General features: G+C 43.6%; 1 protein-coding gene across 1 annotated transcript in view; it reads left to right on the forward strand.

Moving 5' to 3' along the window:
- Positions 1 to 24,010, forward strand: part of VWF (von Willebrand factor) — a 159,612-nt gene that overhangs the window by 30,035 nt on the left and 105,567 nt on the right. The window contains exons 11-19 of the mRNA XM_083503303.1: positions 740 to 876; positions 2,184 to 2,319; positions 4,005 to 4,105; positions 8,236 to 8,431; positions 10,055 to 10,270; positions 13,144 to 13,384; positions 14,867 to 14,961; positions 16,666 to 16,826; positions 20,626 to 20,729. Coding sequence (XP_083359429.1) covers positions 740 to 876; positions 2,184 to 2,319; positions 4,005 to 4,105; positions 8,236 to 8,431; positions 10,055 to 10,270; positions 13,144 to 13,384; positions 14,867 to 14,961; positions 16,666 to 16,826; positions 20,626 to 20,729 — 1,387 coding nt within the window. The remainder of the gene's footprint in view (positions 1 to 739; positions 877 to 2,183; positions 2,320 to 4,004; positions 4,106 to 8,235; positions 8,432 to 10,054; positions 10,271 to 13,143; positions 13,385 to 14,866; positions 14,962 to 16,665; positions 16,827 to 20,625; positions 20,730 to 24,010) is intronic.

Raw genomic sequence — 24,010 nt, forward strand, 5'->3', positions numbered from 1 at the left:
TGCATCAGCAGCACTGAAGATGCATTGCTGCTGCGTATTTAAGTGCAGGTCCATTGCACACTAGTACTAAGACCTACTAACTATAAGAAGATCAAACTTATCCATTCTGAAGGAAATCAGCCCTGAGTGCTCACTGGAAGGACAGATCCTGAAGCTGAGGCTCCAATACTTTGGCCACCTCATGAGAAGAGAAGACTCCCTGGAAAAGACCCTGATGTTGGGAAAGATGGAGGGCACAAGGAGAAGGGGATGACAGAGGACTAGATGATTGGACAGTGTTCTCAAAGCTACCAGCATGAGTTTGAGGAAGCTGCAGGAGGCAGTGGAAGACAGGAGTGCCTGGCGTGCTCTGGTCCATGGGGTCATGAAGAGTCAGACACGACTAAACGACTAAACAACAGCAATAACATTGCTACTTATCACACCAGAGGTCTTTCATCTCATGATTACTATTGGCACATCCTATTTTATCCTACCATCTCATTTGATACCACCTTTCTTAGATCCCAGGCCTAAAAATATTTAAAATTCAGTCCTACAGATCTCAGTGATACTTTCTTTTGAGCAGTTATTCTTACAAGGGCAATCAGAGAGGAATATGCTTTGAGGCAGACATCTGCCCAGCCCATCCATTTGAATCAGGAATGCTTCTTTCTTGTTTTAATATGATCGTGAGAACTCTGCTTTAGCTTGAAGTCATGTTGTTTAAAATCAATATTTGGTACTGGTTTTTTTTCAGGTGAATGCTCTGTCACTGGCCAATCACATTTCAAGAGCTTTGACAACAAGCATTTCACCTTCAGCGGCATCTGTCATTACTTGTTTGCCAGAGATTGTGTGGAGAACACCTTTTCTGTTTTCATAGAGACTGTCCAGGTAAGAACATCTTCCTTGAGAGGAAAAACAAGAGCTGCCTCTTTCACTCAAAAACACACCGACCAATTTGACAAAGTGCTTGGGCAAACAGCATGTTGCAGAGAGCCAAGCTGAACATGGCAGCCTGAGGTGTTGTGTTGTGTTGTTTTGTGTTGTGTTTTTAAATGGCAGCCTGGTGTTGAGTTTTCCTTCTTCCCCTCCATAAAGTATCACGCCATCTTGTGTCCTGACATAATTAGAGTGAGATTTACATTGAGACTATTTGTATAATGACAGCAGCTCACTTGTGTATCAATATACCCCATGGTAGGTTAGGCAAAGACTCTCCTCCCTGGAAGAGAGGGGAGTGGTTGTGGACGGGAGCCCGAGCACCGCCCCTAGCAGGGGGCATAGCCCCCTGCCTCCACCTCACCTGGCTGGCGCCCACGCCCCTCGGGAGGCAGCCAACCAGGTGCCTCGGAGGGGGCGTGTTCAGCAGCCTTTTGCTGCGGTGCCAGCCTCTCCCCAGCCTCATTCTTCGCCATCGTCTCGTCGCGAGCTCACTTGTGTATCAATATACCCCATGGTAGGTTAGGCAAGATGCTAGCTTGCAAAGAATAAAGACTTCCCATGGGTGACTTAATTGCAATACCATTTTCACATTTGCAAATGAACTGGGCGTTTTGCTTTAGGATATATGCCAGTGCTATCAGAGGTAAATATGTGTGTCTCTTTTTTGAAACATGGAGCATACCAACACAGTAAATTTAGATTGCTTTTCTATTACTATAGCTGCTATGGTTCTCCATCCTCAACTTGGTGCTGATAAATTATCTGTCCTAAACCAAAATTTCAATTTCCTTGGGAGAAGGAACGGCTGCTGAACCAGACATGCCCCTCTCCCTCATGGAAAAAGGCGCTTATTATTCCTGCTGCTGACCACTGTGCTGTTATTTGGTCACAATTTTTTTTTTTTAAATATATTTTATGTTTTTAGACATTGTGGGGGAATAACTCTACAACAAATTAGTAATGCCCTGTTTTTATCATTATTGATTCTATTGATCTTTCGTCTTTTATTTTCTCTTCTGTAAATTGCTTTCAAACTTTCTGCTAGTTGTAGGAAGTGACTGTCAAATAAACGAGGCAGAACTTACAAAACATAGGTGCACACAGCAAGAGTTCGTAACAACGGTACTGGCTGTGTACAGATAGCAATTTTAACATTGGTTCAAGCATTATTTGCATGGTCTCACGGCAACTGATGGACTGAGGCCGCAGCTAGATCAAAATTGCAGTGCTAATTTAACACTTGGATTTCTCTTTAGTGTGCTGATGACCCTGATGCTGTGTGTACCCGATCAGCCTCTGTCCAGCTTCTGGAGGAGAACAGCATTATTAAACTGAAACACGGTGGTGTCGTTTCTTTGAACGGGCAAGATGTACAAATCCCTTTCACGCAAGGTGTGTTTTGTGTCATTTGACTAAGAGTATCTCAGCATAGCTGTCAACTTACAGATTTGAAAATAAGGGACCAGCAGCCTCAAAAATAAGGGGTCAGCAGCCTCAAAAATAAGGGATCAGCAGCCAAAATAAGGGATCAACAATTACTTTGATAAAATACATATTTTGTTGCGTGCAAATGGCTTAAGATACCTATTAGGTCCATAAATTACCATATAGCATATATTCAACACACAAAAACAGCAACAATCTGTTGTTGACAAAGGACAGCTGGACATAGAAAGGGCCCCATTACCTTCAGTAGCTTATTTAAGGGACATCATCAATAAGGGACAGCAGCGGGACATGGCGCTGGGATAAGGGACTGTCCCGCCAAATAAGGGACACTTGACAGCTATGTATCTCAGACTGGGCCAAGGGAGTGGGCTCATATCTCCCCCTCCCCACCCCAGGCAGCTTCTGGCCCACTATTTAACATTAGGAGGTACACAACAGAGTCCTGTTGACTCTGGCCAAGCAGTGGGAATAATGATGAGGCTCAATATTAAAATTAAGTCCTCTCTGCAGTCCAGTCTTCTTTCCCCCACTCTCAGCTACTCATTACTTAACAGAGCATCACAGGGTGGGTGATGAAGAATCATAAGGAGAGCAGAGTTTTGAACCTCCCTATATGGATTTATGTATAAGCTAAACAAGCTGTAGCTTAGCACCCCACTTGGGCCCCCCAAAAAAATTTAAAGGAAAAAAAACCCTGAATGTACATTTCCAAAATATAAGATAAAAAACCCAAATAAAATAAAACCTACATTCAGTTAGAGGTTAATAATTATTTCACTATTAATATACTTCTTAAATGTATTTCACTATTAATATGCTTCTTAATTTTATTTCAGTTCAACAATTACTTTGATAAAATACATATTTTGATATGTGCTTTAGATACCTGTTAGGTCCATAAATTACCATACAGCATATATTCAACACAAAAAAACAGCGACAATTTGTTGTTGACAAAGGACAGTGGGACATATAAAGGGCCCCATTAACTTCAGTAGCTTAAAGGTAAAGGTAAAGGGACCCCTGACTGTTAGGTCCAGTCGCAGACGACTCTGGGGTTGCAGCGCTCATCTTGCTTTATTGGCCGAGGGAGCCGGCGTACAGCTTCCGGGTCATGTGGCCAGCAGGACTAAGCCGCTTCTGGCGAACCAGAGCAGCGCACGGAAACGCCGTTTACCTTCCCGCCAGAGCGGTACCTACCATATTTTTTGCTCTATAAGACTCACTTTTCCCCTCCTAAAAAGTAAGGGGAAATGTGTATGCGTCTTATGGAGCGAATGCAGGCTGCGCAGCTATCCCAGAAGCCAGAACACTGCACAGCTATTATTATTATTAATTAAGTAATTAATTAATTTGTTTAATTTGTATACCACCCTTCATCTATAGATCTCTGGGTGGTTCACAACATAGAAATGCAAGATAAAAACACAAAATAATTAAAACCAAGGGGGGGGATGCAAACCCATACTCCTACCCCTTTATAGCTACTTGCTATGTGAGCCTCATAAGGCGTCGCTTGGCTCTACGCCTTCAGCAGACAATTTAGATCTGTCTAGATTTCCTGTATTACATTCACATTTTCTGTTGCTCATCCCTATGTATCTGTAATTAGCAGTTGGTTTTCCCAGGTACTCTTCGTATCCAGCACACCGTAATGTCTGCAGTTCGTCTCAGCTATAAAGAGAATATACAGATTGACTGGGATGGGCACGGAACTCTTTCGATGAAGGTATGATTCACACACAAACGCACACACACAAATATATATCTGTATTTAAATTGATCCCCCCCCCCTAAGAAAATATGGTTGTGGTGTGCTAGAAATTCTAGATATACAGTGGTGCCCCGCAAGACGAATGCCTCGCAAGACGGAAAACCCGCTAGACGAAAGGGTTTTCCGTTTTGGAGGTGCTTCGCAAAACGAATTTCCTATGGGCTTGCTTCGCAAGGCGAAAATGTCTTGCGAGTTCCTGCGGTTCCCCCCTCCCCCCTTTTCCCCAAGCCGCTAAGCCGCTTATCAGCTGATCCTAAGCCGCTAAGCCACATCAGCTGATCCGCTAAGCCGCTTATCAGCTGATCCGCTAAGCCGCTTATCAGCTGATCCACTAAGCCGCTAAGCCGCTTATCAGCTGATCCGCTAAGCCGCTAAACCGCTTATCAGCTGATCTGCTAAGCCGCTAAGCCGCTTATCAGCTGACCCACTAAGCCCTCTAAGCCGCTAATAGCGCTAATCCACTAAGCTGCTAATGGGCTTGCTTCGCAAGACGAAAAAACCGTAAGACGAAGAGACTCGCGGAACGGATTCTTTTCGTCTTGCGAGGCACCACTGTACTCTAGAGTAGAAGAGACTGCGCTGCAAATAATAGGCACAGCTTTTATCCCCAGTCGGCAGACCAGCAAGCATTTCTGCTCTCAGGTCCACTGACCAGGCTCCACACCATTGGCTGCCCATGATTGGGCAATTTAAACTTTGGACTCGACATGCTAACCTGCCCTGCAATGTGGACAGCTGGCGAATTTACAACAGCCAGCCGCTGGGATGTGACTCCTTGCTACCCTGGGAATGGAGGGCAGCTTGTGAGGGGCTGTAGCCACCCTCCAGACAGATTGCAGATTGCATCTTTGTGGGAATGTTCAGGGTGGCAGGAGAAGATATATTGTTTATAATAATAATAATAATAATAATAATAATAATAATAATAATAATAATATCTTTATTGTCATTGCCCCCATCGGGGACAATGAAATTACTTGACTGCTCCATAAAAACACTAATTAAACAATACAGTATAATACAGCAAGGGAGATTAGATGACTTTCAAAGTCCGGGCTTCCCATTCAGGGCCGAGATCGCTCTGGAGAAGAAGCTGTTCTTAAGACGGCTCGTTCTTGTCTTCATCGTCCTGTATCTCCGTCCCGACGGCAAGAGCTCGAAGAGACAGTGACCAGGATGCGATGGATCTTTTACTATGTCCAGTGCCCTCCTATGGCACCTTGTGGCATAAATCTGCTCTAAGGTGGAGAGTGGGCAGCCAACAATGCTCTCTGCTGCCTTAACAACCCTGCACAACCCTGTCCTATCCTGGGTAGTACAGCTTCCGTACCACACACATAAGCCATAAGTGAGCACGCTCTCAATGGCACAGTGATAGAAGGCAAGCAGCAGTTTCTGCGGAAGATGGTTTTTCCTTAGTATTCTCAAAAAATACAGTCTCTGCTGCGCCTTCTTCACAAGCCCCCTTGTGTTGACACTCCAGGACAGATCCTCTTGCAATTCAATGCCCAAAAATCTGAACGTTGTTACCCTCTCCACACAGACCCCATCAATCAAATGTGGCTGGACGTTGCTCTTCTGTCTCCTAAAGTCCACCACAAGCTCCTTTGTCTTCCTTGTATTTATGAGCAAGTTGTTAGCTCTACACCACTCTGTCAGCTGCTCCACCTCATCTCTATAATCCGTTTCACCCTCCCTTTCAGGAATGAGCCCAATCACAGTTGTGTCATCTGCAAATTTGACAACCCTATTACTAGGGTGAGTAGCGACACAATCATACGTGTAGAGAATATAAAGGAGCGGACTGAGTACGCATCCCTGTGGTGTTCCTATGTTAGTCTTAAGCATATTAGAGGTATAAGGGCCCAACCGAACCCTCTGGGGGCGGTCTGACAAAAAGTCCAATATCCACCCACTTGCGCTAGCAAGTTCCTTTACTTAGCAGAGTTACATTCCCCTTTTACATGCACAGCAGATAGCTGGTTGCAGGCTCGTGTGAGCCTCTCACTATTATACAATGCAGTCTGTCTCAGACTGAATTGTACATTCCTGGTAAATTCCCTTGAATTCCTCTTAAAAGACGCCACAATTTTATTCAAAGTCAGTCTAAGAAGTTTACTTACATCAGTTCACAGTTGGATTCCTGAAGACAGACTTATGGTAGTTACAAATATGTACATGTGGATCTACCCCATATGGGGGAATAACCCCAGTGCTTCTGCTAGCTGAGAGCTAGTAGAGCAGTCCTAGCTAAAAGCTGGTCAAACGAAGAAGGAAGTAAAAAAAGAGAGGAGGGTGTGCTGTATGACTCGTCCTTCTGTTACCTGGACAGGTTAGGTCACGCCCACCCTCTATCACATGCAAAAGGAAGGATGCTCCAGCCAGAAGGAACAGGAAGTTTTGACTGGCTGGACCAAATATTCCCTTGCATGTCTTCTCTAACATTTCAAGGTATGTTGTACTTGACTGCCTCTCATGGATCACATCCCACAATCTTGGTCTAATCCAAACCATTTCCTGTCTTCTTAAACTAGGATCACTTAATACTCAGGATAACACAGTTTTGACTCTTAAGGCAGCCTGAGGACATAGTCTTTCTCTGAGATTTAAGACACATGAAGATTTTGATTAATATATAAAATTAGATCACGTAAGAGCAAAGCCATGATTGACCTTTTCCTGCTTTTCTGGCTAAACGTACTCAGGCCCCAGACTACGCCAGCTGTGTCTTCTCAACTTTGAATGTAGTCGCGATAGTGATAAAAGCTAAAGAACATTTCCAGTGCCTTTTTAAATTGTCATGTTCCTTTCTATCTGCTCCTTAAAGGTCAACATTGTTGCTTTTGGAGCAATCAAAAATAATTTCATGCACACAAACGCACAAATGTTTGTGTGTCGTTGCCAAATGTTTTAGACAACTGGGGGAAGTGATTTACTTTCACTCCCAGTGACCTGGGCAGACACTTCTGAGAAATATAATGAACTCTGGGTTTTCCTGCTTTAGTCATGAGGAACAACATCCATTTCCTACTTAGGACTTAACTGGAAAATTGGAAAAAATAGATTCTAAAGCTGAAAACTTTTTAAAGGTTATATTGATTTTAGGAAAATTTCAGTTTTCTTTGCTTTGGCTGGATTACATCATTATGTCCCAATAATATTTCAGACAGACAGCTGGCATGCAACATAAACTATTTTAAATATTTAAATCCCATGGATTTCGGCAAATTTTTAAATCTCCCCTTGAAATCAGTAGGATTTGAAAGTGTTAAACTTTGGCTGAATTGCACTCTGACAATGCAATGTTATGCATATCAGTTCAGAAGGAAGACATACTGAATTCATTGGAGCTTACTTCTGAGTAAGTGTGTAAAGCATTGCAGCCTAGGGGGCGTATTGTTTGGAAATTTTTTGCAACGCATGTTGGTGCCAAAGTATGTGCTAGAGCACACACACTTCTGTGCCTTTTGCACGTTCTGTGCGATGAGAGGACTATTGCCTTCTGTCGATGGGAACAGAGTGTGGGCATCCTCTGAGGCCCTGCTATAGCAAATTCTTCAGGCACGTCGAAGATAAACTATTTGAACTGGGAATTTTCCTGCTCAGATCCATATCTATTATGCTCCCCTGGATCTCTGATATAATGCATTTTAGGTATAAACTGCCATATTAAATATGTTTATTGGAAGAGTGATATTGCTATAAAACAGGAGATTAATATTGATAATCATCTGACTCCTTCCTTGTCCAAGATTCCTAATACTGTTGGGCACATGCAACATGCTTATATGGGCAAAATACTCAATCTGCGCCACCATTTTGTCAGTTGTGATCCTGAAGATCACAGATCTGTCCTCTGTATGAGGACAGAAACTATTATGTTAATCCAATGTGTACTTATATACACTTAAATTTCCTTGGGTAAGGGGATCATTCCCAGTGCCTTTAATTAGTTTTATATACAGCACTTTTATATTTAGCACAATTTGTATAAGGTTCATTCGACAGAAATCCTATAAGCAGCTGACTGGAAACAAAAAAAATGAAATGTGTAAATACTGAATTTAACTCCTATACTTCTCCAGTTACCCTCAGAATTCACGGAACGAACTTGTGGTCTGTGTGGCAACTACAATGGCAACCAAGGAGATGATTTCCTGACACCTTCTGGCCTGGTGGAAACTCTTGTGGAAGACTTTGGGAATTCCTGGAAGCTCAAAGAAGATTGTCAAGATTTGCAGAAGCAAGATAGTAATACCTGCAGTCTCAACCCGCGCTTAGGTACCGGCCCTTGCAATGAAGCCAGGGTTGGCTTGTGGTGAAAGATAGCAGCATGTTTATCTTCTTTCAGCATAGCGTCTTCCATTGCAGACAAGTCCACAAGGAAAGGGCTCCCTGAAGTGGAAAAAAGAGAGAATCAGCATTTTATCTCTGAACTGTCATGCTCAGAGCTTGACAAAGAAAGGGAGAAAAGGCAGACCACCACTGCCACCTGGGCACGTGCCCCCTTTTGCCTTGATCCACTGTTTGTGTGTTTTTCTTCCTCTGGTCTGGATGCTATAATAATAATAATAATAATAATAATAATAATAATAATAATAATAATAATAATTTATTATTTATACCCTGCCCATCTGCCTAGGTTTCCTGAGCCACTCTGGGCAGCTCCCAATAGAATATTAAAAGCACAATAAGACATCAAACATGAAAAACTTCCCTAAGCAGGGCTGCTTTCAGATGTCTTCTATAAGTCAGATAGTTGTTGTCAGGGGCTGCCTCAGGTCTCAGCTCACAAAAGACCAACGTCAAGCTCTTCTTATATACAAGGATGTTTATTGCAGTTCATTATTGGTTCCACAACCGAGGCGTGCAGCCCCGCGTCTCTTAGCCTTAGACGGTTGAAGTCCCCTCTGAATCGGTCCCGCCTCTACACCAGCTTAAGAGGTTGTGCTAGTCCACCTCTTCCTGTCCTTCCTTTTCCGCAGGGTCTTTGTGCCCTCCTGGGTTCCTTCCCTCCTGCTTTCCCCTGACGCGGATTCCTCAGATGCCTGCTCCCCCCTCCTTCGTGCTTTGGGACCAGGCTCCTCCTCCGGGCTCTCTGCATTTCCGCGCGCCTCCACATTTGAACTTGGCGCGCGTTCGCTACCCCTGACCTTCCTCTTGACAGTTAAACTACTCCCTGTACTACTCTCCACCCCTTCCGGCAGGACGTCCTGCCCCGATCTCCTTCCCCTGTCTCCTTCCTGCTCTGCTCCGTGTGTCACACTGGGAACTCCACCCTCTTCACTCCGTTCCTGCTGGGAAGCCGGCCCCGATCTCCCACTCCCACTCGGGGTTTCCCTGCTGCTTCCCTGCTCCTGGCAAGTCCCCCCTGTGACCCCCCTTGGCTTGACCAGGGGCGCCCCCTTCTGGGAATCCTCCGATTCACTTGAGAGACTCATGGAAGACCTCAAGTCATTGTCATCCTCTTCCTCACTGTCCTGGGATTCTTCCCCATCGCTCTCCGTCTCCCCCCTCACCTGTGCCTCTGTCCCTGAACCCCTGACAGTTGTTTATTTCCTTGACATCTGATGGGAGGGCGCCACTACCGAGAAGGCCCTCTGCCTGGTTCCCTGTAACCTCACTTCTCGCAATGAGGGAACCGCCAGAAGGCCCTCGGAGCTGGAACTCTGTTTCCAGGCTGAACGATAGGAGTGGAGAAGCTCCTTTAGGTATATGCTATCGGCTAAGCCACAGTTTGGCTTACTTGTCCAAACCCTGGCTCTTGGTTTGCCTGACAAACAAGTTTGGCCTGGTGTTACACGCTAACTGGGTCAATGTGTTTTTGATGGCTTATGGTGGTTCCTATTTCTTTCTACAGCCTATAACTGCTCATCTAACGTTTTGAAATTGCTTTCATTTCAGCCAAGTATGCTGAAGGCTCATGCTCAGTTCTGTTATCCCCGTTGTTTGAACCTTGCCACCGCAAAGTCAGTCCTTCTCCGTACCTCAAGAATTGCCGCTATGATGTCTGTTCTTGTTCCGACGGAAAAGACTGTCTGTGTACCGCCGTCTCTGCTTATGCGATGGCCTGCGCTCGCAAAGGAGTTCTCATCAGCTGGAGGAAGCCAGATTTTTGCGGTATGTGTGCTTTGCCGAAATGTTAGTAATATAAAACATGGCATGATGTTTCATGTGCTTTAGTGTGCATTGTGGGCATGTGAACATATATTTTAATGTGCACGGTGGGTGTGCAATTACGCATGGCTGGCACGCCCTTTCCCACTTCAAATGGCAAAACCAGGACCTTCAGCATCAGATGTGGCCCAGAACTATGCAAAGCCACAGCAAAGCTTCATAGTTTGTGCTTAGGAAGTGAAACAGTATAGGAGAAAAAAAATATATCCTCCTTTGAAATTATGCAGGCCTGGAGACTGTGTGAGAGGTTGGTGATAATGAACCTCTTGTTGGCAGCAGTACTATGCTAGAATGATGCAGCGATCATAAAAGGAACGAGGGGAAGGAATGGGAAAGGACTGCAAATGGTAAAATGATACAATTGGAACACATTCAATTGCCACAATTAATCCTTGATATGTGGTGCAGTTCGTTCTTCCTTTCTCTTGTCCGTTACGTGCATTTACACCTTGCACAAATGCTGATTTTCTGTGGCTGCGGATCCATTAAAAGCCTCATTACGTGATCCTGGTTCTCCAGATACCTCTCATGGAAAAAACGTTTTTCTCATTTAGATGGATTGAGACTGCAACTCGCAGTTTTGCATAATTACTGCTAATGGACCAGAGTATTGGAGTATTGGGCAGCTTCCTGCTCAGGGACTGAGGATCATATTTCATAATATGTTTATCCTGTGGTTTCCCCATGAGCACAGTATTTTCCTTTCACAAATAGCCAGCGCAGGGTGCCTGGTCCAGATTGGGAACCTGCCACAGGGCTTGGGGGCTTGTGTGAGGGGATGCCTTTACTGTGGTCCTGATTCAGATTGCCCCTGTGGTGTCTGCTGTTTGCATAGGGGAAAAAAATTTCATTGGGGCTGTTATGTACTGAAGTTCTCACCCTGGGCCAGCAGGGGGATACTGTAGATAGTTATGTAAATGAAGGCTTGAAAGTGACGTTCAGTGATTGGATAGTTTTTATGCAAATGAAGGCTCGAAAGTGACATTCAGTGATTGGATAGTTTTTATGCAAATGAAGGATCGAAAGTGACATTCAGTGACTGGATAGTTTTTATGCAAATGAAGGATCGAAAGTGACGTTCAGTGATTGGATAGTTTTTATGCAAATGAAGGATCGAAAGTGACGTTCAGTGATTGGATAGTTTTAGAAAGTTGCTACAGTAACGTTGTACTGGAGCTCTATATAAGCAGGCTGGCTGAGCCCTTCAGTTCAGTTCTGTTCTGGCCTCTGAATAAACAAGAGCTGTTTGAAGAATTGCTGTGTCGTCTGATATGTTCACCCACAACTTAACAGGGGCAAAGAGGAGTTTGCTTCTTATGCAAATAGGAGGCAGGGCCCCCCTCATCCAGATCAGGATTACAGTGGGGAATTAAATTGGTCTGGAGCCCTCTGCTGGCATCCCACCCACAGTGCGATCTGGATTGGGACCTGGACACTGGCTGTTAGTGAAATAAGAATCTTGTGCTTCCATGGCCAGTTAAAATGACTTGAACTAGTTTTGGTTCTTGGGATTCTAGGCGATGTATGAATGATTGTTTTGTTTTCTAGAAGCTCAGAGGTGAGGCGGTGGAGCTGTGCTTGTGCCAATATTGTTCTGTCCGCTGTGGACTCTGAGCAAATAAATTTTGTGGGGATTGAAGTACTACAAAGCCCTGCAGAAACCTGTCAGACAAGAGAAGCACAAACCTTTGTGCAATTGTGGGCAGCATGCTAAGGGTGGCATTAAAGGTGTGGCGCTGGTGGTTCAGGAATCAGTTTTCCTTCTTGGGATTCGGGAAGTGGGGAATAGCCCGTTCCTTCAGTATTGAATTATATTTCCGCTATTCTAATTTTGCGTCCCCATTTTGTATTTTTAATTTGTGAACCAGCCTGTGATCTTCAAATGAAGAACAGCGTACAAATGAAATAGATAAAAATAATAGACGTTACTTTAATTTTGTGGCCAGCAGCAACATCTGTTTGTTTTTTGAAATGATACCAAATGTGGGTTTGTGTATGTGTGTGATATTCAGAAGGGATTGCTGCTCCGGAAGATGAAGATGAGAGAGAGAGATGGCTGCCTGCCCTGTGCTTTTATCATTACAGTGGTGCCCCGCAAGACGAATGCCTCGCAAGACGGAAAACTTGCTAGACGAAAGAGTTTTCCGCTTTGGAGGTGCTTCGCAAAACGAATTTCCTATGGGCTTGCTTCGCAAGACGACAATGTCTTGCGAGTTCCTGCTGGGTTTTTTTCTCCCTCCCCCTTTTTCTAAGCCGCTAAGCCGCTTATCAGCTGATCCGATCAGCAGATAAACTGCTAAAAGCCGCTAAAAGCCGCTAAAAGCCGCTAATCCGCTAATCCTTCAATGGGCTTGCTTTGCAAAATGAAAAAACCGCTAGACGAAGAGAATCACAGAACGGATTCTTTTCGTCTTGCGAGGCACCACTGTACATGCACAGGTGAGGCCACACCCACCTCTGGTCACATGCGGAGGAAGTCTGTCCCAGGAAGTTTACCTGCTTGCTGGACAGACATCCCTCTCCATGTTTTAACATGTACACTCTAGAAATGTTGTGATTGACTGCTCCTGTGTTTTACATCCCACACATCCTGTCCTCACTGGGATGTGTGTTCTGCAGTGTGCTTGAGAATAGGTCAGAGGCACCTACAGGATCTTACCTCTGGCATGTCTAGTGGGGAGGGGCAACTCTGACAAAAGATGGCCAATTCTTCTCTCTCGCCTTCCCAAATACCATTCCTGTTATATCGGTAACTGTAAAATAATAATTTTTAAAATCTACAATACATTCCTTCACTCTTTTACTCTGCTCTACAGCTCTGAGTTGTCCAGAGGGTCAGATTTACCAGCAGTGTGGAAGTCCATGCAATCAGACTTGCCGATCCTTGTCCTATCCGGATACAAACTGCAATGAGTTTTGCATGGAAGGTTGCTACTGCCCTGCTGGATTATTCCTTGACCAGCAGGGAGACTGTGTGCAAAAGTCCCAGTGTTCTTGTTACTACGATGGCGAGATCTTCCAGCCAGACGACGTCTTCTCCGATCATCACACCATGTGGTGAGTGCATGGCTCGGGACTCATTGCATGTGCGTGGCTGTGTCTAAATCTAGGTCTGGAAGGTGAGGAGAACAGTAAGCAGGGCCAGGCCGGGATACAGTGGTACCTTGGTTTTCAAACAGCTTCGTTCACGAACAACTTGGGACCCTGTGTGCGGTTTTCAAACAGCTTCGTTCACGAACAACTTGGGACCCTGTGTGGTGTAGTGGTTAAGAGCGGTAGTCTTGTAATCTGGGGAACCGGGTTCGCGTCTCCACTCCTCCACATGCAGCTGCTGGGTGACCTTGGGCCAGTCACACTTCTCTGAAGTCTCTCAGCCCCACACACCTCACAGAGTGTTTGTTGTGGGGGAGGAAGGGAAAGGAGAATGTTAGCTGCTTTGAGACTCCTTCGGGTAGTGATAAAGCGGGATATCAAATCCAAACGCTTCTTCTTCTTCTTCTTCAAATGCTGCAAAACTGGAAGTAGTTGTTCCAGTTTTTGAACTTTTTTCGGAAGCCAAACATGCTCCGTCTTGCGTCCCCCTGCGTTTCCTGTTGCGCTGCTACTTTGCCTCCCCCCACTGTAATTCAAGCCTTCTGTTTCTGATTGCAGTGTTCTGAGGTGATATTTGGAGCTTATATTTGATGCTTTTGTTTTTGCTATTCATTTTGCATTTTTTGTTTTGAGGCTTTTTCAGTTAATTTGTTTTTGTGACTGTGTGGATCCCAGTTGAGCTACTGATTGATTGATTGATTGATTGATCAATTGATTGATTGTGTGACTGTGGAAATGGATAAAAGCCCCCCATCCAAACATCAGTGCAGGTAAGAATATATATATTTTTTATCATCTACAATACTGTTGTATTTATTTTATAGTACAGTAGCAGTTCGAAAGCACGTCAAAGTGCAAGTAGATAAATAGGTACCACTCCGGCGGGAAGGTAAATGGCATTTCTGTGTGCTGCTCTGGTTTGGCAGAAGCGGCTTAGTCATGCTGGCCACATGACCCAGAAGCTGTCCCTTGGCCAATAAAGCGAGATGAGCGCCGCAACCCCAGAGTCGGTCACGACTGGACCTAATGGTCAGGGTTCCCTTTACCTTTACCTTGATTATTGCTTTCATTTTATGGGTCAGTGGTCTCGTTAGATAGTAAAATTCATGTTAAATTGCTGTTTTAGGGGTTGTCTTTTTAAAAGTTTGGGACAGATTAATCCGTTTTGCATTACTTTCTATGGGAACATGCACCTTGGTTTTGGAATGCTTTGGTTTTGGAACAGACTTCCGGAACGGATTACGTTTGAGAACCAAGGTAACACTGTATTTTGCTGCTTGAAGAGAAACAGAACATGGCCCTACAACCACTTTTTTTTTGTTTCTGGAGATTGCAGTTGACACCAGTCATGTAGCCATGTGGCTACTGGCTGCTGTGGCAAAGCATAGTATGTAAGCCGTCCCTCAGTTTATTGCAAGGGAGCCACTGCTTCTTTCTTTCTTCTAGCTATTGTGAAAATGGCTTCATGCATTGTAGCTCAAACAGACTTCCAGGGGCTTTCCTGCCAGACGTTTTCTTTCAACATCGTCCTTCTGCCAGAGGTTAGTATTCTTTCTTTTCTTTTAGCAAAATGAGTTCGAATAATTAACATTTCTTTTCTTTCTTTTTAAATTTTTATTAAATTTTATTAGATGTTACAAAAAAAAGAAATAGAAACAATACATAACCATACATAACAACATTTATCTACACAATTTTCCAGAATGCAGACTAGAAAAGAAGAAAGACAAAAGATAAAAGAAAGAAACAAGAAAAAGAATGAAGAGAAAAAATACTTTTCATAATCAATAATTCCAAATTCATACTTCAAACTTTACAATATATAAATCCTAGTTAAAATATTATAAAAGACTTCCACCGCATTCATCACATGTCTCTTGGTTATCTAATTCACCATTACATCCGTTCTTCAGTCACTTCCTCTCCTTAAATTCTTTCATAGTCCATCTAATCTTTGTATTCTCTGTATTCTTCACAAGAATACAGATCCCTGTTTGTGTAAATATTCATTTAAACATTCCCATTGTTTCTGTACCATAGTTTTAGATTTATGCCTTATTATATCCGTCAATTTTGCTAACTCCAGATACTCACATAGTTTACTTAACCATTCCCTTTTTGTTGGGATGTTATTTCCTTTCCAGTAACTAGCCACCAATGTTCTCGCTGCTGTTGTTGTGTATATATATAATTTCTTTATTATTCCATCCGTTCCTCTGCTTACCGCTTCATTATTATAACTTTTTGGACAGGGATACAATAGGGTCCGGAGAATGAGCAATGAAGTTTGACCTCCTTTGGAACATTGTACAGTGGTACCCCGCAAGACGAACGCCTCGCAAGACGGAAAACCCGCTAGACGAAAGGATTTTCCGTTTTGGAGGCGCTTCTCAAGACGAATTTCCCTATGGGCTTGCTTCGCAAGACGACAGCCCATAGGGAAATCTCAGGGACAGCGGGGAAGCGCAGCGCGTCTTCCCCACTGTCCTCGGACCTCCTCCGAAGCCTGGCGGCGGGGCGGGGACACCTCCTCCTGCCGCCACCGGGCTTCGGAAGGCTCCTCCGAAGCCGGGCGGGGGGAGGGAACACCTCCCGCCGCCGCCCGGCTTCGGAACGGTGCTCTGAAGCCGGGCGGCAGGGCGGGAACACCTTCTGAAGGCGGGCGGGGGGCAAAAGTCTTTGCTCCCCCCTGCCTGCCTGCCTGTCCCGGAGGGCTTTTGAAGGCAGGCGGGGGGGAGCAAAGACCTTCGCCCCCCGCCCGCCTTCAGAAGAGGTCCAGGACCTCTTCTGAAGGCTGGCGGGGGGCAAAAGTCTTTGTCCCCCCTGCCTGCCTTCCCAGGGGCTTTTAAATCGCCCCAGACAGTGGAGAAGTCCTCTGCTGTCCCGGGGCGATTTTAAAATGCCGCCAGCATTTTAAGATCGCCTGGACAGTGGAGAAGTCCTCCGCTGTCCCGGGGTTTTTTAAAATGCTGGGGGTGGGAAGAAAAGCCCTTGCCCCCCCCACCAGCCTTCAGAAGAGGTCCGGGGACAGACTGTCCCCGGGCCTGGTCTGAAGGCGGTTTCCCTAGGAACGCATTAATTGATTTTCAATGCATTCCTATGGGAAACCGTGCATCGCAAGACGAAAAACTCGCAAGACGAAGAGACTTGCGGAACGAATTAATTTCGTCTTGCGAGGCACCACTGTAATGATTTGCTGTTGGGAGTGAACGCTAACTCTCATGTTCTAATGTTATTTCTTAAAGCAAAACGAAGTGTGGCCTGCAGGCACCCAATGACCATGTTTGTATGTCCTGCAAATGACCCAAGAGCTAAAGGAATTGAATGCATGAAGACGTGCCAAACCTATGAATTGGGCTGTTTCAGCCAAGGATGTACATCTGGCTGCCTCTGTCCCACTGGATGGGTAAGAATCATACAATCGTAGAGTCAGAAGGGACCCTGAGGGTCATCTAGTCAAACCCCCTGCAAGGCAGGAATCTACAGCTGTCCCATCTGGGGAATTGAACCTGCAACCTTGATGTTACCAGCACCACACTCCTGGATTTCACTTCTGGGTTGGTGGCAACAGTGGTGGTGATTGGAGATTCACCTGTGAAGGTGCCCCTTGGATTCTGCTGCCTGAGGCAGCTGCCGAAGTCTGCCTCATGGATGGGCCGGCCCTGGTAGTGGTCACAAATGTAGAAATGTAGAAAAATGCAAACACAACACGCTGGCTATTAACTGTTAGTAAATATATAATCGATAGGATGTCATTCAAAATATACAAATAAGCCACTTCAAAATAATACAGTGGTACCTCGGGTTACATCCGCTTCAGGTTACAGACGCTTCAGGTTACAGACTCCGCTAACCCAGAAATAGTACCTCAGGTTAAGAACTTTGCTTCAGGATGAGAACAGAAATCGTGCTCTGGCGGCGCAGCGGCACCGTGAGGCCCCATTAGCTAAAGTGGTGCCTCAGGTTAAGAACAATTTCAGGTTAAGAATAGACCTCCAGAAAGAATTAAGTTCTTAACCCGAGGTACCACTGTATATGTATCATACAACACATCTCACAAAATATACAAGTAACTGCAAGTTGTTATATGTATCAGAGTCAAACAAAGATTGAAACAACCAGTGAATAGCCAGTGAGTGGTGAATTCTAACGACTTTATTCCGAAACAGTTGACCTATTCCTTTTGAGACTTTGGAGAGACGTCTTCCTTTGAGACTTTTTTAGACGTCTTCCTTTGAGAGACGGTTTGGCGTTCCTCGCCATTCACTGGTTGTTTCAATCTTTGTTTGACTCTGATACATATAACAACTTGCAGTTACTTGTATATTTTGTGAGATGTGTTGTATGATATACCGTATTTTTCGCTCTATAACACACACTCGACCATAACACGCACGTAGTTTTTAGAGGAGGAAAATCCGTAGGCATGCCACCCGTGGGCATTTCCTCCATAACACGCACAGACATTTCCCCTTACTTTTTAGGAGGAAAAAAGTGAGTGTTATGGTGCAAAAAATACGGTATATATTATTTTGAAGTGGCTTATTCATATGTTTTGAATGACATCATACCGACTATATATTTACTAACAGTTATTAGCCAGCGTATTGCGTTTGCATTTTTGTAGATTGTCACATTTTGCAACACGGGGGTTTGTGTTTGTTCAGTCACAAATGTAGAGCAGAGGAAACAAGACCTTCACATTGTTCAGGCTTTCACCTGAGGGCATAAGAGTTTGTGGAGCAAGGACAGTGGAAGGCATCATATTTTTCCTCCCTCTGCATATTCAGTACACATTGTCTGGACATTGTCTGAATATTCTCTGGACAGGCTAGTTTTTCAGTCATAATAAATTATTTTCTCAACACAGTTTTTCAGTCTAACCTACTTCACAGACTTGTTGAGAGAATTAAATGGAGACGATCAACACAACACTGTCCTAACTAAGCACTTTGGAGAAAAGACAGGATTCAAATGTAATAATGATTACAACCTCTTTACTGAGGAAAATATTTATTTTGCACATTTTTGGGAAAACTTTCATTTCTGATTGACTTTTTCTAAATACTATTACTACTAATAATAATAACAATAACAACAAGGAAAAAGCCCATTTGTTACAATGTAGGAAACAAAATGTTTCCTGTATGTCAATTGTAGAAAGGCAGTAATGCCAGGCTACAGATATAGGAAAAAATATATCAGAAAGTATATATTCGCACATGAAAGCATCCTCCATAATTGTTCTTTTCCTGTGAAAAGAAGTTGTCTCTTTGGTTACTTGCAGATTATTTACTCAGTTCAAGTCTTAGCTCCTGCGTCAAAGCTGGGAAAGCCATCTAGATTTAACCGCTCATTTATTTTAATCATCTATCCTGTAAATCTTCATTTTGGATGTGTCTTTGCCATACTCCCAGCCAAAGCTGCTTTTAATCAGCTGGGTATAACATTTTCCCGTTTGACAAAGCAGGAAGAGTATTTTGTAGGGCACTAGATGGCACTGTTGCTCAACGCTTCTTCTCAGCTCCTTACTCAACTAAGAAGTTGATGCCTAAACAGCTAAAGAGATCCTCTGCCTTCAATGTTTGTGTGGAAAACTGGAGTTTTGATATCTGCAGCTTTTTGTGCCCCTGCATGGCAGGCTAGATCTGCTTAAATTCTGCCTTTTATGAGAAAGAAGGCGAAGCCCCATAAGTTGGAAAAGCAGGGAAAGGAAGGTGGGGAAGAATCATTAACATTTATTTGGAGGCACAAAGCAGCTCACAGCATGAAAAAACACTGCACAACATTTAAATGCAATAATGAAAGCATCTCATGAAGAAATACAGTGGTGCCCCGCAAGACGAATGCCTCGCAAGACGGAAAACTCGCTAGACAAAAGAGTTTTCCGTTTTGGAGGTGCTTCGCAAAACGAATTTCCTATGGACTTGCTTCACAAGACTACAATGTCTTGCGAGTTCCTGCTGGTTTTTTTCCCTCCCCCCTTTTTTCTAAGCCGCTAAGCCGCTTATCAGCTGATCCGATCAGCAGATAAGCCGCTAAAAGCCGCTAAAAGCCACTAATAGCGCTAATAGCGCTAATCCGCTAATCCGTCAATGGGCTTGCTTCGCAAGACGAAAAAACCGCTAGACAAAGAGAATCACAGAACGGATTCTTTTCGTCTTGCGAGGCACCACTGTATACAATAAATCAAGCAATTCCCTTAAAAATTAATAGTAAGGTCTAACAATAACATACAAAAAAACAATCCCAAAAGCAGCAAAAGTAACACACCACCACTATTAAATCTTGACATGATTATAAGCTCCTAAACAGCCTGCTTTTCTGGGTTCACAGCAAGTTGTTCTCTGTCACTTTCAGCCTTAACAGTTTTTGTTAGTAGGAATCCATCAGGGCCCCAGGGCCAGGGAGACACAGGCCAGCATCTTTGCAGCACTCCCAGGTGTGACATTCTCTGCTGGATGCCAGAGACAGAAGATCCTAAAAGCTCATTATTACCAAATTCTGAAGGCGCACATTGCACTTTCTTAGCGGTTAACTCATTCAGGTTATGTGGGCAGCAGACTTACTCAGGGTTAAGAGATATCTTTAGTATTCGTTTTCATGAGGTTCCATTGAGATTGCCAGTCAACTGACTGTTCAAATATTTTACTACTGTTAAAATCATCTTCTTATATTATTATAACGTATTACTCGCCTTCACCCTGAGGAGTTCGGATGGGTTACAACATCAAAACACAATAGGAAAAACAGTTTAAAGACCATTTGAACCAACACACGATTACAGAAACATCATCATCATCATCATCATTATTATTTTATTACTGTCCATCTGGTCGGGCCTCCCCAGCCACTCTGGGCAGCTCCCAACAAGATATTAAAAACACAATAAAAGATCAAACATTAAAAACTTCCCTAAAGAGGGCTGCCTCTTCTAAAAGTCAGGTAGTTGTTTATTTCCTTGACATCTGGTGGGAGGGTGCCACTGCCGAGAAGGCCCTCTGCTTGGTTTGACTCTCACTGGTGTCAAAGGTAAGGGGAAAGAGTTGTGTCTTCAGTATTCACTGGAGGCTGTATAATTTTCTCCGGATAATTTGGCCCGGATAGTTTTTGCTTATGTTCCTTGTTTTCGTGTTCCTGTTGTGTGCTACCATATTTATTCTGTCCCCTATAATGGTTCCATAAACCCCCCATCTCTGTTCTAGGTAAGACATGGAAACAAATGCATCGTACCTGAAAAATGCCCCTGTTTTCATAACGGGCGAGAGTACGCTCCAGGGGAAACCGTCATGAAAGACTGCAATACCTGGTAAGCAATTGCTTCTCGTTGAGGTCCCTTGGCTCAGGAAGGAGACGGATTTTGCATTAAAATAAAACCTGACTCTGTATGACAAATTTTTGGAGGTTCTCTCCCAGCCTCAGTAATCAAGTTTCTTGCTGGGAGGTGGGGCCAGCCCCATTTATAAATAGGGGGTAGAGCTGACAATAGCCAGGCAGTCGGCTCTGGAGATTCACCCTCCCTACCCTCAGTTTAATGTTTCTTGTTGCAGGTTAACTTTTTCTTTCTGTTTAGCGGGCGCTGCTACGGTCTTAGCGGGCGCTGCTACGGTCTTTGACTGCTCACTGTTGAAGGACCGGGAAGAAATTTTCCTGCATTGGCAGGTTTTGTCTTCCCCACAGTAATTCATCACAACTTTGGCAGTTATGGCCTTGGGTGGAATCCTTTAGTCTTTAGTTCTTCCCTATATGGGGGGCGGGGCGTAAAGAGGTGATTCACCCCCCCCCCCTGCGGCAGTGATTCCAGGGTCCCCTCTTAAAGGGGTTATATATATGGGTGTCACTGCCCATACACTGAAAGGTCGTCAGTGAACTATCCTGCATGCGGGGATAAGGGCTTGGCTGCCTGCTACACTTACGTCTCGTAGAGCACCCCCACATCCCATTTACCCTGATGAGCCCCAGTTCCCCCCGGCTGGGAGGGGTACACGCCCAAGGCCTAAGCCAAGGTTTTCCTACATTCAGAAGTTTAATGAAGTTGTGGCCTAATTTTAATTCCATATAACGTTGTCAGAGTCTTTATTCCTTCCTTATGATCCCTGGGGGCTGGGGCTCGGGCTGTCGCTGCCTGGTCACGCGTTAAGATGCTAGTCTAAAAGAGCATCCCTCTTAGCAAAGTCATCTCTGTAAACTAGCAAGACAACTCGACTTGGAAGGGGAGCCCACCTCCCATGCAAAGAATCAGAGGGCAGGAGGAGAACAAAAGGAAGGAGGAAGGAAGGAAGGAAGGAAGGAAGGAAGGAAGGAAGGAAGGAAGGAAGGAAAGAAAGAAACATTTGCAGGGCCCTGTTGTGGGATCTTGCTGAGACCAACCTGTAGATTATCATCTTGCAACTCATCTGTGGTCACTTCATTTATCTATTAAGACTTATGTATCCCGATTTTTATTTGAAAATCCAGTATGTGGCTAACATAGATAGGAACCCACAAAACTATTAAAAACGCAACATAATCAGAATAATGTCAACATCAACAACGAGCAACACAATGATAGGTTCTACACGGCATGCTGCTTTCGTGTTCACATGTGTGACTTTGACACACACAGGAGAGACCAGCTGCCCCCCCACCCCCAGCTTCTGAGATCCAGGAAACTTCTGGTACCCAAGAAAAAGATTCTTGGATTTCACTGTAGAAGCAAAATAACCAGATTTTAAAAATATATATTTATTAAAGTTTCAAAAAAAGGAATTACATAAAAGCAAAAAATACAAGAATAAAATACAAGAATAAAAAACAAAAATAAAAATACAAGAAAAATACAGAATAAGTACACAGATAAAAAGAAAGAAAAATAAAAAATCAACCTTTCCATATCTTACATTCATATCCTTGTTTCCCTGACCTCCTCATACCTCCCTTTTTTGTATTCCAATTCAATTAATTAATTCAGCAATTTCTTTCCCTCCTTATTATCCTGATCTTTGATCTTAATATATTATAACATTAAATTTTTACCTATTTAAAAATCCAATTTTCCATATTCTTTTATATCATTACCAGCTAGAAACCACTTAACTTCATTCAAACATCATTCTAACATTCATTAATTTTGTAAAATAACCAGATTTTAAAAGGCATCTCCAGAAATCTTCCCAGAGACGGGGCAGAGATAAAAGAGATGCTAAAATAAAGAAAATAAAAATAGTGATAAATGAGGCGGCCCCAACCACAAGGAAACAGAAGGAACAGGCGGTGCCTCAGAAAGGAGCTGCAAATTCCATTTCTGTAAAGTGGTAAACTGTCCCAATAATGAATTGTTCAACATATTCCAGTAAAACCTTGCACACAGCACTTTCCAGGAATTCAGTGTTCCTGTCAGGGCAGATGTTCCTTTAATGTGTTGCCTCTTTTTGTTGTTGTTTTGTTACCAGAAATTATGGACTATCCTTGGTAAACAGAGAGCCATAGGAAGTATGCAGTCTCACGCCCTCGACTGCTATTTAGTCTTCTTATGAGCACACAAAAAAGAAAAGAATGAATGAAAGGAAATACTAGCCTTATTACACCCCTTATTTAACCCATACTGGCCTTCAGAGGGCAATAAAAGTGTTTTTGTAAGAGAATAAGCAGCAGAGAGCAGGATATCCATGGTAAATCACTACATGTTGTAAAATACTCCACTCTGTGTTATGCCTAGATCTTTTCTGGGAATACAGAAGTGGCAGAAATTTTTACACATAGCCTTTAAGTAAAGAGAGAATCTATTTGTGGTAACTTAACTTGCTGTTTATAGATCTTTGTGGGTTCCACACACACAACATTGCCAGATTGTACCAGACTGTACATTTCTTTAAAGAAGGAAGTTAGTGGTTTTTTCAGAAGCAGCATTTAAAATGCATGGAGTGCAATCCAGATAAACTTATGCATGTTTAAGATGCACAGTTTTCAACAGGATATTTCAGCACATGTTTAACCCTCCCAATAAAATTGGTGGGTATCTTATCTGCCCTCAGTCTCCTCTTCTCCTGGCTGAGCATCCTTAAGCATTCCTCATTAGACTTTGTTTCCAGACCCTTGATCGTTTTGGTTGCCCTCCTCTGTAAATGTTCCAGCTTGTCAGTATCCTTCTTAAATTGTGGTGCCCAGAACTGGCCACAGGACTCCAGGTGGGTTCTGACTAAGGCAGAATAAAGCAGTATTCTTTCTTCCCTTGGTCTGGACACTAGACTTCAGTTGACATGAAAGGGTCATGGGTACAGCCTGGAAAAATCTGGACATTACCAAACTTTCAAGCCTATAAAATGGTAGGGAATCCTAACTGTGTATGGTAACACTGTTTTTTGCCTGATTGGTCTTTGGTACTGGTATGCTTAGACTTATAAAGGTGTCTAATCATTCTGAAGCACATTATTATTTTTTTTAAAAAAGCCTGGCTCTAGATTTCAAAAGTTACCTTGAAATCTTAGGCCTTGGAATTCTCTCAGAGGAGAAGTAAGTTTGATGGCACCCACAAACTTTGGGTGGTTTCCAAACTAAATAAAAATTTGTGGACTTCTGAAGTTTCAACAGTATCATAACCAGGGGAAAGGA

Source organism: Podarcis liolepis, assembly GCF_965112155.1.
Source record: "Podarcis liolepis genome assembly, chromosome: 5".
In the NCBI taxonomy this organism is placed as follows: domain Eukaryota; kingdom Metazoa; phylum Chordata; class Lepidosauria; order Squamata; family Lacertidae; genus Podarcis; species Podarcis liolepis.